The sequence below is a fragment of the Colossoma macropomum genome, unplaced genomic scaffold (genome assembly GCF_904425465.1).
Source record: "Colossoma macropomum unplaced genomic scaffold, Colossoma_macropomum, whole genome shotgun sequence".
Classification (NCBI taxonomy): Eukaryota; Metazoa; Chordata; class Actinopteri; order Characiformes; family Serrasalmidae; genus Colossoma; species Colossoma macropomum.
The window spans coordinates 32644098-32659785 of record NW_023494801.1 but is presented as its reverse complement, the minus strand read 5'-3'; the positions used below and the strand labels follow the sequence as shown (position 1 = coordinate 32659785).

General features: G+C 38.1%; 1 protein-coding gene across 3 annotated transcripts in view; it reads left to right on the top strand.

Annotated features, from left to right (window-relative positions):
• The first annotated feature begins 8934 nt into the window (after nucleotides 1–8934).
• Nucleotides 8935–15688, top strand: part of mybpc2a (myosin binding protein Ca) — a 49903-nt gene continuing 43149 nt past the window's right edge. For 2 of the 3 annotated variants that reach the window (XM_036589682.1, XM_036589681.1), the window contains exon 1: nucleotides 8935–9043. In XM_036589682.1, the coding sequence (XP_036445575.1) occupies nucleotides 9022–9043 (22 nt within the window). In that variant the 5' untranslated portion in view covers nucleotides 8935–9021. The remainder of the gene's footprint in view (nucleotides 9044–15688) is intronic. The other variant, XM_036589680.1, reaches the window with a different exon arrangement.

Here is a 15688-nt window from a genome sequence, read left to right as displayed (position 1 = left end):
ACATGCTTTTCCATATAGTATTAAAGTTTGACTAAGAAAGTTCCTTTTTATTTGAATGAGATTTAAATTTAAATTACATAAAATGTATGAATACATAGAAACCCAGCTGGTCTACTACTGAATAAAAAAAAGATTCTAATCTACAGTGCCACTGACAGCAGAGGGTGGTAGTGAATCACTCAGAGGCTCTTTGGCAGATGATGTTCAACATGTGGGTGAAAGATGGTGAAGATCGGATTCAGGCAAACTGGCCGGTTCATCTGCGCTGGCCTGGTCTTCAGTGACAATGCATGAGATCTTTACATTTAATTGGTTCTTTATATGGTAATCTTTACAGTGATCTCTGTTATAACTTGTACTTTTGCAGCATGTTATAATTCCAGGAATTCAGCCACGTAGTTTTGAAGTGTACCATGATGCTGTGTATGGCACGTCTAAGCAATGGAGCAAAGAAAAAACGTTGTGAACATACACAGCGCACATACAGCCTGTACAAACATTGCTGAGCTTAACATTAATAATATAAAACACATTACTATTTATAAAAACATCAGAATGAAACATTTCATAATACAAATAACATTAAATATATTACATTATAAAATGTGGCATAGCTTTTGCATAGGCCATATTTTACATTTTATTTTATTTTGCCATATGTTAAATTCAGCAAATAAAGAATAGTTGTGTATTAACATGTGAAGTGTGTTCTCTGTGAGAGGATATGTTCATTTGTCTTCATTTAGAAAGTCAACAACAACCGAGGCACTTAAACTTTTACGTACGACTGTACATATTTACATGCATTTAGTTATCATTTTATCTACTAAGGTTTGTAGAATTGCTGGTATCATAGAAGCTGCAACACCTGTTCATAATGTGATGTAAACGAAATAAACAATATAAAAAGCCCCTTCTAAGAGGTGATACTGGTTCATTATAATGTACATAAAATTAGCCCTGAGCTGACTCAGTTCTCACACTGTATGAAGGCTGCTCCTGGGTTTATGCTGGCATGTTGGCAATGCATCGTTTTCTCCAACAGGCCAGTCTAAATCAGGCCAAGTCACTCAAACTGAATCTGGACCGAGACTGGCTGCCAGATCAGGCTGACTGATCCAACACAGCTGCTGGCAATTAGGCCTGAATTGGCCTGAGTGTGGGTATTGCCTACACTTTACCCCAAATATTGTTGTGAATACTGTGTTTTCCAGAGCCATCATATATTGGGAAGGTTTGTTAAAGATTATTTACCTCTCTTTCACACAGCCAATCAGTATTTGCAACTCTTCATTTCTACCTGTTTGTAGTCCAGACAGACGTCACCAACATTTGTGAAGTTCTTCCGTCTTTGTTTAACAGTAGGTGTCATGCTACTGATTTCAGTCTCCTAAATTCTGTGCTCTTGTCTCTCTGTGTGTTTTAAGACAGATCTGTCCAGATTTAGACTGATTTAATTTTCACTCAGCCAAATAAAATACAGATTGGGCTGAATTGCCTGATCATTTGGGCTGGGTATTGAAATTCGATACCTTTACAGCACTTAAAGGTAAATTTCTTCAATATACTACTGCATATTAAAAATTATTTGTTATTAAATGTCAAATTATATAGTCTTATTAGCATCAGTGCAATAAGATGCACACTAGTTCTAGAAGACCTCAGCAATGGACTCTTCTGTCTTTTACGGTCAGGGAAACGCTTCCGCTCCCTGAAGGCCAACGCCAAGAAAATGAGGAGGAGCTTAATCCCACAGGCCATTTGGGCCCTCAACCAGGACAACAACTAGGACTATTTATACCTACCTACACACACACACACACACACACATTTAACTGGACTACTACACAACACCCATACCCATACACACAATACATTCTGCTACATTTTCAAGTATTTATAATAGTTCCTAACCCCTTTCATTCTATCACCTCCTGCTGATTTACACACATATGCACACATCTGCACTTTACATACACCGAAACCTATGTCTTATTATATCCCTATACTTTTTACATTTTATATTCTTTTTCCACCTCTATATTCTGTTTTTCATGTTTATGGACAGTCATATAAGCATTTCACTGAACGTTATACATCTGCATGTCTGTGTGTGAGACCAATAAAGTTTGATTTCATATTTAATGATACTCAGCCTCACTTCTTACTGACTTTATGTGTAGCTACAATGAAAAAAAACGGGGGCTATCAAACATCCCAGCTCTTCAGCCCTTAGCCCTCCCTCTCAACTTAAATGCAGCCTGAAGTATTTGAAGGCGTATTGTATCTAGCTACAACGTTTAGCTTTTTTTTTTATAAAGTGTTTTCAAATGTTTTGTTTTATAACTTTTAGTTTTTTATTTTTTATTTTATTTCATATTACCTATTTTAGTTGTTTTCTTGCTTAAGTTCTTATTTTTTACTTCATAAATGTATCATTTCGTCATTGGTGTTATTGCTTTAGTGTTGTTTTCTACTATATTTCTGTTCTTACCCACTCAATAGTTTATTTACTCATTATCCTTACTGATTTTTATTTATTTATTATTACTAATCTGCTTATTAGTTGTAATTTGTCATATTTTATTTTCTTTGCTATATTTTTTACTATCACAACTGCATATTTATTCTTTTTTAATCCCTCATTGTTTTGTATAATGCTTGACTACACTGTAACTGAACGTCACCATCAATGTATTCTGACTTTAAATAAACGTTGATGGATTAAACTTCTGACTTGTGTAGTCTTTAACCTTTTATAACCTATTAACCTTTCACCTATATATCCATATCTGAAATGTTAAATGTACTTTGATCCATATGTTTTCTAAAGAATATTTTCAAGCTGATCAAACTATTAACTAAAAAGCCAGTTTATATTACTTCATTTATGTAGTTTAGTGACATCAAACTGATGCGCAGTAGCTTTAGCTCTCATGTAGCTAATATTAGTATTATAGCTCTTTACGACCTCGTAATTTGGAGGATCCAGTGGTATTCAGGGAAAAATGTACATATGACAACACGTATTGGGTTCTGAACATTTTTATTTAACACAGGGGGCGATAGAGGCGATTTTTCGAAAACCCTATTCATTCTGGCCATAGAGAAATGGAGCTCAGACCCGGAGTTCCTAATATGGGCATTACGAGGACTACAGAATGACGCACAACTACAGTGGTCTGTTCAAACAAGAAGCTGACAAAAAGAAGCTAAATTTAGCCTCGTAGTTTCAACACGGGTAGTATTTTTGATAAGTTGTTTTAGCCTATCAAAATATCATACGTAGAGGTTTTATTTACGGGTATACCTGTAAATATTCGCCACAGTAGAACATTTCAATAAGGTAGCACAGCTCGTCAGAGCACCTCCACAGCCCGCCTTAGTTTTGTGTAGTTTAGTGACGTCAAATTGATGCGCAGTAGCTTTAGCTTGCATGTAGCAATATTAGTATTATAGCTCTTTACGACCTCATAATTCGGTGGATCCAGTGGTATTCAGGAAAAAATGTACATATGACAAAACGTAACGGGTTCTGAACATTTTTATTTAACACAGGGGGCGATAGAGGCGATTTTTCGAAAACCCTATTCATTCTGGACATAGAGAAATGGAGCTCAGACTCAGAGTTCCTAATATGTGCATAACGAGGACTACAGATTGAATCAAACTGATGTGCAGTAGCTTTAGCTCACATGCAGGAATATTAGTATTATAGCTCTCGTAATTCGGAGGATCCAGTGATATTAGAGAAGAGAATGTTCACAGGGCAAAACGTAACAGGTTCTGAACATTTTTATTGAACACAGGGAGGCGATTTTTGGAAAACCCTATTCATTCTGGCCATAGAGAAATAGAGCTCAGACCCGGAGTTCCTAATATGGCCATAAGAGCCTGGCCATGACTACAAACTGACGACACGACTGCAGTGGTCTACTTGGAGTTTAACTATAGACTGTATATAACAGTGGACAGTATGTCTCTGTTTGCTCCTCACATACAGTCTATGCTTTAAACAAATGAACAGAAAATTAAAATTTAATTGTGAATGAATATGACTGAATTTAATGATAAACGACAATTATATGTAATTTCTATTTAAAAAAAACATTAACTATTAAAATATCATCACTTTAGACCAATCAGAACGCTTAATCCTTAGCATGTGTACATACGTCACATTTTTACAGCCAATCATTAGCAGCTGGAGGCAGTTTGAATTTTGAATCGGCGGTGACCGTTGGGCTTCAGCCGTTAGGAGAGTTCAGTTTAATTCACTCACAGCGCCTGAAGAGACGACACCGAAAATGGAGGAAAACAACCAAGTGTTCAGAAACGTCAGCAAATATAGTGAAATAACTTACGTTATCGGTCGATTTGGAGGGGAAAGTCGTTCTCCTGATCAGAGACAGTGTGGGCGATGCTGTGGCGGTCACTCAGAGGCTGCTGAAAAGAGGTGGGTTGGCTGGCTAGCTAGCCAGCAAGCTAACGTAAACGGAGCTGCATTCATTTTCTCCCACTCCGTATTTAATCCCGGTTTATTCGACACAGTAAACAAATACAGACAACTCTAACGCTAATTACTTTTAAATGGACATTCTAAAGTAAGCCTAATTTATGCTATCAGACTTTGATAAAGCAGGTCTGTTTTAGCTAGATAGTTAGCTAGCTAACCTAGCTATTATTTTACTGACCCTCATTAGAAGTTGGCTACAGTTTTAGGCCAGAAACATACTTTGCGCACAAATGACAGCGCTCGGTACTTCTGTACAAACTCACCGCGCGTTCTTGCGTTGCTGTGGAGGTTAAAACACTCAGTACTGAAGGGGGCGATAGAGTACACATTTAGAGAGGGACCTGCTATTATTCCAGCAGCCTCAACAGCTGAACGTGGACAGTGGAGGAGAGTGAGCTGCTTTACCTCCTCTCTCGGATTGGAAATGCGATAGTCAATCATATTTTTAAGCTGTCTTTGCATGAGACTCAGCTGCTCGTCTGCTGTGGCAGGTGAGAAGCACGCTGGCGGTACCAGACCGCTCGGTCAGGCTTGGCTGTCGTTATAGCGCCCCTTGCTGTAACGCTCAGAATGCAGCTTGCGATGCGTTATAAAACGCGTCGTGACACATTTTTGAACGCAACAACGCGTGAAACCCCGTCTGCTCAGCTCGAAGCGTCTGCGTTCGCGTCCTTGCGTGGAGTCTGTTTCGGGCCTTAGAGGCCTTCCGCCCAATGACAGCTGGGATAGGCTCCAGCACCCTACCGCGACCCAGAAGGATAAGCGGTTTAGATGATGGATGGATGGTTCTTCAAGGGTTCTTTAGTAAGGGGTATGGTTGTATTTAGAGCTGTGAACCCTTAAAAACCATTTAGCTGCATACTTAAACGGTTCTTTGCATTGGTTCTTCAGATTGATGGAGAATGTGTTTTTTAATGGTTCTGATTAGAAACTCTTTTAAAGTGGTTCTATATAGCACCAAAGAGGGTTCCAATCATTTTCATCCATCAGTCTGAAGAACAGGTTCACCATGCAGAGAAACTTTTAAGCATACAAATGTGAGTGTTCATTGGGTGTTTGGTATAGAACTGTTGTCTTAATTAAAGAACCCTTGAAGAACCTATTATTTTTTAAAAGTGTAAGATTAAGAAAAACTGCTTCTTATTGAAACTTTAAGAAAGAAGTTGAGAGTGTTAGCTGTAAAATAACTTGTATTTCATGAACAAATTTTATTTTATTTGATTTTTGTTATTTGTAAAGCTGTACAGGGACTTCTTGTAGCTTTTAAGCGTGTTGCACTCTTATGAATTCAGCACTGTAGTTTTGAAGTACACTGCTGTATTGAAATGTACTGGAGAATGACGGTTTATCTCATGTTTTTTCCAAAGTCTGATGTTAAGAAACTGAAATAAGCAGGGTGTATTTCCTGAGATATTTTTGTGAATCTGGCCCAAAAACTTGGTTTCCTTTCTGTGTAACTCTTTGTATTTTAACCCAATTACTTGGGTTTTTAATTAATTGCAGCCTTTTATCATTTAAGAAGATTTTATTTCTAAAGGTAATTTAAGGTCACAAACGTGTTTTAGAGTAATTCTCTTTGTATTTCAACTTAATCTACTCATCCCTTTTCTTCATTCTGCTGTCCCCTCTGCCTTTATTTCACGTTGCTACCCTTTCATACTCTCCCACAGTCTCCCTCTACGTCTCATCTCTCTGTTTTCCTTGACACCTGCATTTCAAGTTGCACATCCTAGCTATAAGAAAGGAAAAGTGTAGTTTTCTATGCTTAGCCATGTCTATGTTTAGCTGATTAAAGAAATCAAGTGCCCTTGAATCAGACATCATTGATAACTGTATCATTCTATTTAGTAGTGGTTTAAATACCTGAAAATCTTCATGTATGGTCATTTTCATAACCGTTATACCAGTATGCTACACATATGCACAGATTACACAACATACAAACAGTGCAGTCCATGCTAATATTACCCTATTTGGCCTGTTTTTATTTTTCAGACAAATTTAAATAAAAATGAATGCACAGCAATTCCTCGAACACCTTGCGTGGTTTAGTTTGTTGCGTCTGAACTAGTCCCTTTTCAAGACTGTTCTTATCGGGTTAGTCTTAATCTAAAATGGATACATGGTTTCCTCTCGTACCGTCTAAGGCAGGGGTCTCCAAAGTCTGGCTTTAGGGCCAAATGTGGCCCATGGGCAGGTTGTCATGAGCCCATGGTTTCTGTTTCAGATTGTTTTAAAAATGGCCCGCCAGCCAATACCTTGCAGTTTTTCGTCTCACCTGCTGGTGGCAGCGGTAACATAAAATTCCAGTGTAATGCGTTGCAACATGATAACGAAGTTGGCTAAAGTTTAGGAGCCTTTCTTCTCTGAGTAGACTGCAGCTTAGTTTACTGAATGATATTTAATAAAGACTCTAGCCCTCAAACACAAAACTTAACATTGAGAATCAGCGATTTTGGCGAGATGGAAATTTAAACATTTATTTCCAATGAGAGCCAAAGCGCTTGCTTGTGCCTTATATGTCCAAAGACTGTAATGAATTCACAATACAACACACATATTCAGGGGAGGGCAGAGAAACTAAAGCAACTGCAAGCTACTCGAATCTCACAGCACTGAGTTTTTATCAGAGCGAAGTGTTTCAGGGGGCCAGGGGTCAGGGTTGGCGGCTGGAGGGAGATTGGTCACAATTACAAAGCTCCACAGAGGGCTGCAGAGGGGATGTCAGTGAACTGTGATGCTGGTGGGACAGGGATGGATAGGCTTGAAAACTGAAATAGCAGCTTAGCTTGCTTCACTGTCAGATAAAAAAAGGTTACTGTACATGTAATTTTTTGCCTGTAGGTAGAAAAGCAATGTAAATGTTTTCTACCTTAAAGGCGCATCAATGGGCGTAAGGTCCAAATATGTACCTTAAATATGTTTAAAAGGTGTATTATATCCACGTTCCTAGACAAAAATGACATTTTTGCATTTTTCATAATTTAACTGTTTTTAGATGGAAAATTGATTTCTAAGAGTTTGGTATAAAGTGAGGGCACATGGTGTTTTCAAGGGCACAGTATTTTCCAAATAAAAAATGCCGGCTTGGAATTAGATAATATTTAAGTTTCACAAGACGCCTTACTAACCTAATTGGACTGTGTTGTTCTGTTCTGCTTCTATTGAATTACACCAGCAAGGACCTTACAGGCTGTTAAACGTTACAAACTAGATAGAACAAAGAACAGATTTACTATTTATTTCATTTTATGTTCATGCAGCACGAAGCGTTCAACACAGTATTTCATACCAAACCTCTCTGAAAGACTTCGTTTACGATTTAACTAGTTCATTATGCAGAAATTTGCCTGAGCATTGTTTCTACTTAGATAAAGAATAGTTTGGTCATCTATTAGGTCTTATTAAAGCATAAATCAAACTTATAATTAAAAGCAAAATAATGTATGCAGTAGTTCAAAAAAACAGTAATTAGTAACAATAACAAATTTGAATATGTCTAATGAACATAATTGTAATTTTAATAATATGTATATGTTTTATTAATGTGAATATTGTAACTGAGATTTTTCCATTTCAGTCATGTTATATTCGTAGGGAATATTCTAATATTCAACAAAATATTCAATCGAATAATCAAAAATGAAAATATTTGTTAGTTGCCGCCCTACTGCCCTGTATTGTTCCTTGTTTAAAAAAAAAAGTCCAGACTGAATAGCCAGGTGGAAATGTGCAAATGAGTTGGTTTTGGTGACAAACACAATACAGAACGGGCTGTTTTTGCAGCTTAGCTTCCATGGACTGTGTGGAATGATGAATAAATAGTGTGTTTTGAAACTTTAACCGTGTTTATGTACTAGAACAAACACTTTTTAATCTCAAAAAGGGAAAGTTTTATGTTCCATTATATGGGCCCTTTAAACTGGCTTGTCTTGATAAATGATATGTTAAGGTAACTAAGCAATTATTTAAGTTGTAATATGGCTTGTGGTAAAAATTTGTATGTGATCCTGAATGGGAACCTGTTCATAATGTTTTGTTTGTTGAGGGGAGACACTGATGAACAGCAGTGAGTTCTCAGCAGTCACACATTAAGTTGCTTTTAACAAGCCTGTCAGTATATCACTCAGCATCTGCGTCAGCTAACTAATGACTAATTATGCTGTTGTTCTAACAAGACAGCTAATTAACAAGTTCACTGCTGGGGCTCAGTCTCTGTTGCTGTTTTAAACCTTCTTCACCTCTCCCTCTCCCCCCTTCCTTCTTTCACTCCTTCTTTCCATAGACCTCTTGGATTCCCTCAAGATCTCAAGTGACACTCGTTGTCACTCTCTCCTTCCCTCGTTTCTTTCACTCCTCGCCCACCCTCGTCTGTCTTTCTTGAGTAAGGGGAGTATGTGAAGTGGGAGGGAAGGAGGGGGATAAAAAGGGATGGAGAATGAAAAGTGGACTGAGCCACCGACAGAGAAGGAGACGAGACGGAGGTCAGCATATGAAACACAAACATGCCTGAACCAAAGAAGCCAGGTAAGGGCGTTGTTCTGTTCCCAGTAATATACAGCCTTGACATCTTACTGTTTATATTAATGTTTGTTTGATGGTCTGTGGAGTAATGATTAAGGTCTCTCAGCGAGCATGTTGTCACTGTCCAAAAAACTTTACAGGAGAATGCAAAAACGTTCTTAACATTCAATGAAAGTTAATGTAAAGAAACTTTATTCCAGGTAACTTTGGGGCATTTCTGTTGGTCTGTTCATCTTGAAATCAGCTCACAGTATAAAGTTCAGGGCAGCTCCTGTATTCGAATGATGTAGAAAAAATAAAAATTGGAAGAAGTGGACAAGCAGTGATCTATGACCCTCTCGTCCATCTGTCCAATACAAAATGGTAAAAATGACATCAACCTAATATTAAGCATCTTACAGATATTTGGGTGCTGCCTGACTTTTGACTCACTAAAAAGAATCTTATACTGGCATTAGTTATACATGATAAATGGTATTCTCTTCTGTAATGTTCTTTTGCTCCCATTTAGGCTCATTTATGTCCTTAAGAAATTGAGAATTTATTATAGTAATATAAAAATCTTCACGTTACCACATGCTGCACAATTAGCTGTTAGTTGCAGCTAGTTGAGTTTTTACAAATGGATTTATGTCTACCACCTGTGACGTAGCACGAATTGGAAGTATATGACAGGTTTAAGAAAATGTACTACTCTAAGGCATAAACTAGCTCAAATTTGTTCTACTCTGATTTTAAAACACTTGTTGAACTTGCATTCCTATTATTCTTTAAATAATCAGAGTTTAAGAGCTAAATAAGAAAATGATCTTTTACAAACAGAGCTGTAAGTGATCCTAGGAGTTTGCTGTAAGCCTGCCTCAGCTGAGCGAAGCAGTCTTAATGGGCTGTAACGCATCAACAGATCAGTACGATATGCGGGAGCTTGGCTATTAAGGCTATTAAGTATCATAAGCAAGACCTTGTAAATGTGAAAATTTACAAAACATCAGTGTGGACTGAAAAAGACCTGAGTGATATGCTCAGATGTTCTTTTACTAGTAGAAACACAGACTGTTGTGTTTTGAACTAGTTGGAGCCGATTTAGAGAGTCGGCAGAACAACCGATCAGTGACACAGTGTAATTTAGAAGTAATGAAAGAAACAAAATTTTCAGCATCTTGTAGGGTTAGCATATGTCTTATTGTGACATGATTTTCAAGTGATAAAATGTAGTCTAAGAGATGCTCCTTTTATGGGTCCAAATGATAAGGATCTAGGGTTACATCACGGCCCTTGACTGTGGTTTTTGGTTGTATAGGGAAACCATTTAGGTCAAGGTTAAAATCTTTTTTATCAGAATTTAGCATGAGGAAGTTCCTGATCATCCAGACTTTCATCTCTTTTAACACAGTGTTACATTATGTGTACCTGTGTTGCTGAATATGGCTGAGCTGATACTTATAAGTGTGTATCTTCAGCAATAAAGTGATAGCCAACACTGTCAATTACACAAGCCCAGGGTCTGTAAAGAAAAGGAGAACACTAAGGGCCCTGCAGCAGAGCCTTGTAGGACTCTGCTTGCTCTCTTCTCAGAAAACTCCCTATTTACACTAGCAAGGCTATCAAGTAAGATCTAAACCAGGCAGGAGCTTGGGTGTCTAAAGTGATGATTTTTGATGATGAAGTCTGTCCATTAAAATGTCATAGTTAGTTGACGTAAAGGCTGCACTCAAATCCAGCAGTACCCCAAGAGAGACATTTCCACAGTCTGAAGCAAACAGTGAATAATTGACTATTTTAGCTGTTGCTGACTCTGTATTATGTTTCTGTATTATGAACACTGGACTAAAAGAACCACACTGTTGGGCAGCTTTCTCCTTCAAAATCTTAAATGGAAAGGGAGGGTTGGAAAATGGTATGACAGTGGCAGAGATCAGATGGATAAAGGTGTGGTTTCTTAAAGAATGGTTTGACAACGGTTACGAATTGAGGGATAGGGCTCAGGCTGAGTGATGAATTAATTATATTTAGTACGGTTTCCAGTCACTGGCAAAAAATATAGAGACCTAAAGGATTTGGAATCAGCTGTGCTTGTGGATGATAACGTCTAGCTACTAAGCTCCTTGTGATCAAACTGAATTCTTCTGAAGTCAGAGATGTTTGTCAGTCTTTTCGACCCTCACATTCTCACATACACAGTATTTAGGTAGCTGTTGTTAACCAGTGAGCGGGCATGTAATGAACTAAATGCGTGTGTTTTGACAAGTGGGTCTCAGTCTCTGCTGTGACAAACCTCAGCTTATATCGACTTAATATTCCACTCATTAAGTAAATCAGATGTGAATCATACTTGCAAAAATTTAAATGTTATCGTGAAACGTAGTAAACAAACCATTTTAAAGTACAGTTAAATAATGTATCATGTAACATTTAGACTGATTTCTCTGGCAGGATCAAGATCATAATTTCAACATTTTAGTTTCAGTATATCATTATGCTTTCATTATTATGTAAGTGAATTACATTTGTATATATTGTGTCAATCAGTTAGGCTGATGATGTTCTTTGGTAGATGAGAAAAAGATTTTACCTGTTCTGATTCACTTTATCACCAGTCCACAATCTGATAGTACACTGAATTTTTGTAGCTTTCTCATATTTTACAGCAGAGCGATCAAGTCATCAGTTAGCCAAATGTTTACAAATCTCTGCCGTTAATGTCAGAGATATTTATTGCCTGGGTGGCAGAGGCTCTGAAATATGGCCTCTTGCTTTTCAGCGAAGTCACGTCCCTGTAAATTAAATGGCTGCGTGAAAGCTGAGAATGACAAACTGAAACAGCGAGGCATGGAGTGAGCTAGGTGTAGAAAACGTTACCTAACATCTGGGGTCACTCCGTCTCTCTTTGCACTCACCTCCTGTTCAGACAATTCCTGATCCTAGAACAGTATATGACATAAACCTTTGTAAAATTTGGAACAAATAAAACTTGGTTGTTGTATTCAGGGCTACATAAGTTATTAAAAAATGCTTCAGGAGCTGAAGAGCTGTTTTTGCCCCAACAAGCTGTTGGTCTCCGCTCAGACCGCTAAAGCTGGAAATGCTTTATTTGGACGTTTGTTGGGTGTGCCACTTGCAGCTGTCATTTTCTGATGGCTCTGTCAGTTATCTTCTCTTCATCACTTTTTCCTTTTCGCCCAACCCCATGACCCACATCTGACCCTGTTTTGCCGTCCGACAGTATGACATCATCAATATCATATCACTGCTGCTGTGCTGGTTGGAATCTCACCCCTTCACCTCCTTCTCCTTTCTTGCCATCTCGTTCTTGTTCATCTCTTGCCTCCACCCCTCCCTCACAAAAAACTCCTGCCTCATAAAGCCTTTTTCCCTCAAAGGACTACCCCCTTAACTGGTGAACAGTGGCCAAAATGAGCAACTCTGTCTAGATCTCAGAAACTACCCATCCAGAGTACTGTGGTGGTCTTGAAGGAAGTGCTGAGTGTTTTACAGGTATCACAAGACATTGCAGTTGAAACCGATCAGGGTAGAGAGGGCTACCAAGGGGGGCATTGATTGTCTGATGAAAGTTAATACGTGGAGGTTTTAAAAGGCCACTCCGGCATTTAAAGGTTCGTCAGTGAAAGTCACACCAACAGACTTCACGTAAGTGGTATTAATGCCTGCATCTGATCAGTCATGAGACTTAGCCCAAACTTAGCAGTCATATTAGTGAAATGCCTCTCATACAAAATGTTTTAGCAGTTAAAAGTAAAAAAAGAAATAAATAGATTTTAAGTAAAGTATGAAATGCCACAGAATAAGATGTTCAGGACCCGCTGAAAGAGGAGGACAGCCTTATAGTCTTATTAACATTATTCTAATTCTGCTGTGTTTACAGTGCTGTAGGTGTCAGGACTAGAGTAACTCCTTGGATGATGAAATTTTGTGCACAAGCTGTGTAAGTCTCTGTGAAGGAGACCCCATATATTGCTTTAATGCATACATATCTGTGCTGTGTTAGAGAAATATTTACTCATTTCCCTACCACCTCTTTTTTTCAAAATAGCTTAAGTCGTATATCCCACCTATTTTTATTTATTTATTTATTTTTTGCTCTAAAACACCTGATCAGCTCCAAAAGGACTTGATCATTAGTAGGATCATTAGTAGTGATGTAGAGCAGAAAAACATAAGCCTGCAGAGCAGGTGGACTTGGCCTTAAAAGCCAAAAGTGTCATAATATCATAATGATGTCTTTAATTCTTAGATGTTTAGAATTAAGGACACTTAGTACCCCCCTTGGTGGCCCTCTTTAACCTGAATTGGTTCAATCACAACGTGTTTTTCAAATGCCTTATGATTTCTGAAAAGCACTGAGATTTCAATGCTTTCTTCAAGACCAACAAGTGATTCAGCCCTGTTCTTCTGTTTGTTTCAATGTCAATATATGACAAATTCTCATTTTTTTCTATATTTTAACACATATGTGGTATGGATTAGACGTTTACAATCTGCATTTTTCTCAGAAATTCTCCAGTTTCATTGAGCTATGAGTGAGAAATAATTAAACATATTGATTTTTGATTTTATATTTACAGATATTGTTGTGTGATTGCAAGGACACTGGAGGATTGTGTCTACTGTTTTCATACCCAGTGATGCTATTCTTGCACACTTTGCATTGGATATGAACACAGTTCAGCATGATTGGTCCGTGGCCTCTGGTTTCATAATGTATTTCATTTGGAGTGTGTTTGGCATGGGTCCAGATGAAAGAAATCTCAAGGGCATGAATCATATTTACTCAATGCTCTTCTTACCAAAGATGGATGGACCCAGATTTCAGTTTACTGCTGGAGCTATGAGACCAGTGTTGCCAGAAATCATTAGAAAGATTTGCTGAAAAGACTCAGGTGACCTGTTGACTTCTAGTATTTGTTAGCCTAGTAGCTAACATTAATTTGTTGCCGAACCATTCCTTTAATACTTAATTCCTAATACTTTTTGTATTGTCTAGATATAGAAAACTACAGCTTTCTCTTTTTCCAAAACAGACTCCCCTTATGTGCAACAATAAGTCTCTCAATCCCAGTGTGTGTATATACCAGTATATACCAGTATGTGTATTTGGCCCTGAAAGGCTGTAGCATCCGAGAGCATCTCGCTGAGCAGACACGTGTGTGTGTGGTGAGCACTCCTCACGAAGGGATCATAGTGTCAGGGAGCTGCTGAAAGTCTAACGTCTTGCCTCTGTGTTTGACAGGCCAGTGTTTTAATGCCCAGTCTCAGGCTAGGATGTGCTAACCTGCTTTCCTCATGACTCAGCATGGAAACTTATCATCACATACACACCCTGGGAAGCAGCATGCTGCATGGTTGGAGTAAAACAGAATATTGAAACCTGCTACCTTTTTCAACAGTGACCCCTACTTCTCCTTCTCTCTCTCACCCGCTCACACACAGGCACAGTGAAAAGGCCAGCAGCGTGTCTTACGGTCTCTTTTCCAGAGTGCCATCACCTCATGCCTTTGCCATCCCTGTGGCTCTGCTGGCATGCATCTACCCGTGACGAATTACAGACAGATGCACATCTTAGTTATAGTTTGGAATTTGCCCATCAGCTTCAGCTGATCTTAATGGCCCTTTTATTGCGTCGTGTGATATTTCAGAAAGCGGACTTCAGATATGTTTATGTTGGTCAGTTTGATTTTGCTGGATGCACTGGTTGTGAATTCTGATGGTGGGTATAGGTTTCAGTACATTGGCAGATGCTGCTGATTTTAGTTTCAATTTTATTCATGCTTAGTTTTACAAAAATACTGAAGGGTCTCATAAATGTGATACTAATAATTTTTGCATAGTGCTTTTCAAGTGTGAATGCAGCATAAAGTGCTTCACAAAATTGTGCAAATAGGAGACATAAATGACAACAATGAAAAAAGAAAATAATTACTTGAATGTTAAAACTGCTAAAGAAGACAGACATCCTGTCAAATAGCTAAATGGCTGTTATAGACAACAGCTACTTTTCAGACTGAACAGTTTACTTTGCGTATAATCTGTTTCTCCGTTTTATGATGGTTTTTTTGTACCCCCACCACCTCCCTGCTCTTCTCCCTTTGTTTGGCTTTCGGCAGTTTTGTATTCACTCCTCAAATCACAATCAGTTGAAGGTGAGCACCTTTGGTGCTTGATGAAATTTGGAAGTTGACGTTCTTATTGGTGGTGTTTGTTGTGATTTGTACTTTTCTTGTCCTCCTGTTGACGCCGTTTGTTTTACCTCCATAATGTACAATTCCCTTTTATCATGTCCTCTCCTGCCCTTCATTGTGCAGTAAATCATTTCAGTCTGTATGTCAGGTTCAAGCAGCATCAGGGCTTGTAGCAAAGAGAGACAGACTTAACCGATGAGGACCTTCACAGATCTTTATAGTTACAGTTATGCCCAGCGAAAACAAAAACATTGTAATTTTAGATTATTTTTCTCTAGTAGCTCATTGGAGAAATTGTGTGGAAAGTGCAGATTCTAAATTTTCATTTCACATAACATTTGTGATTGTAAATAGAAGAGGAGAAATAATACTATGATCTGAATTTGATAAAGTTATTCTTGTGTGTACAGTTGTATTTTGTAGAGTGAAAAACCTTTACCTTTTGTGACCG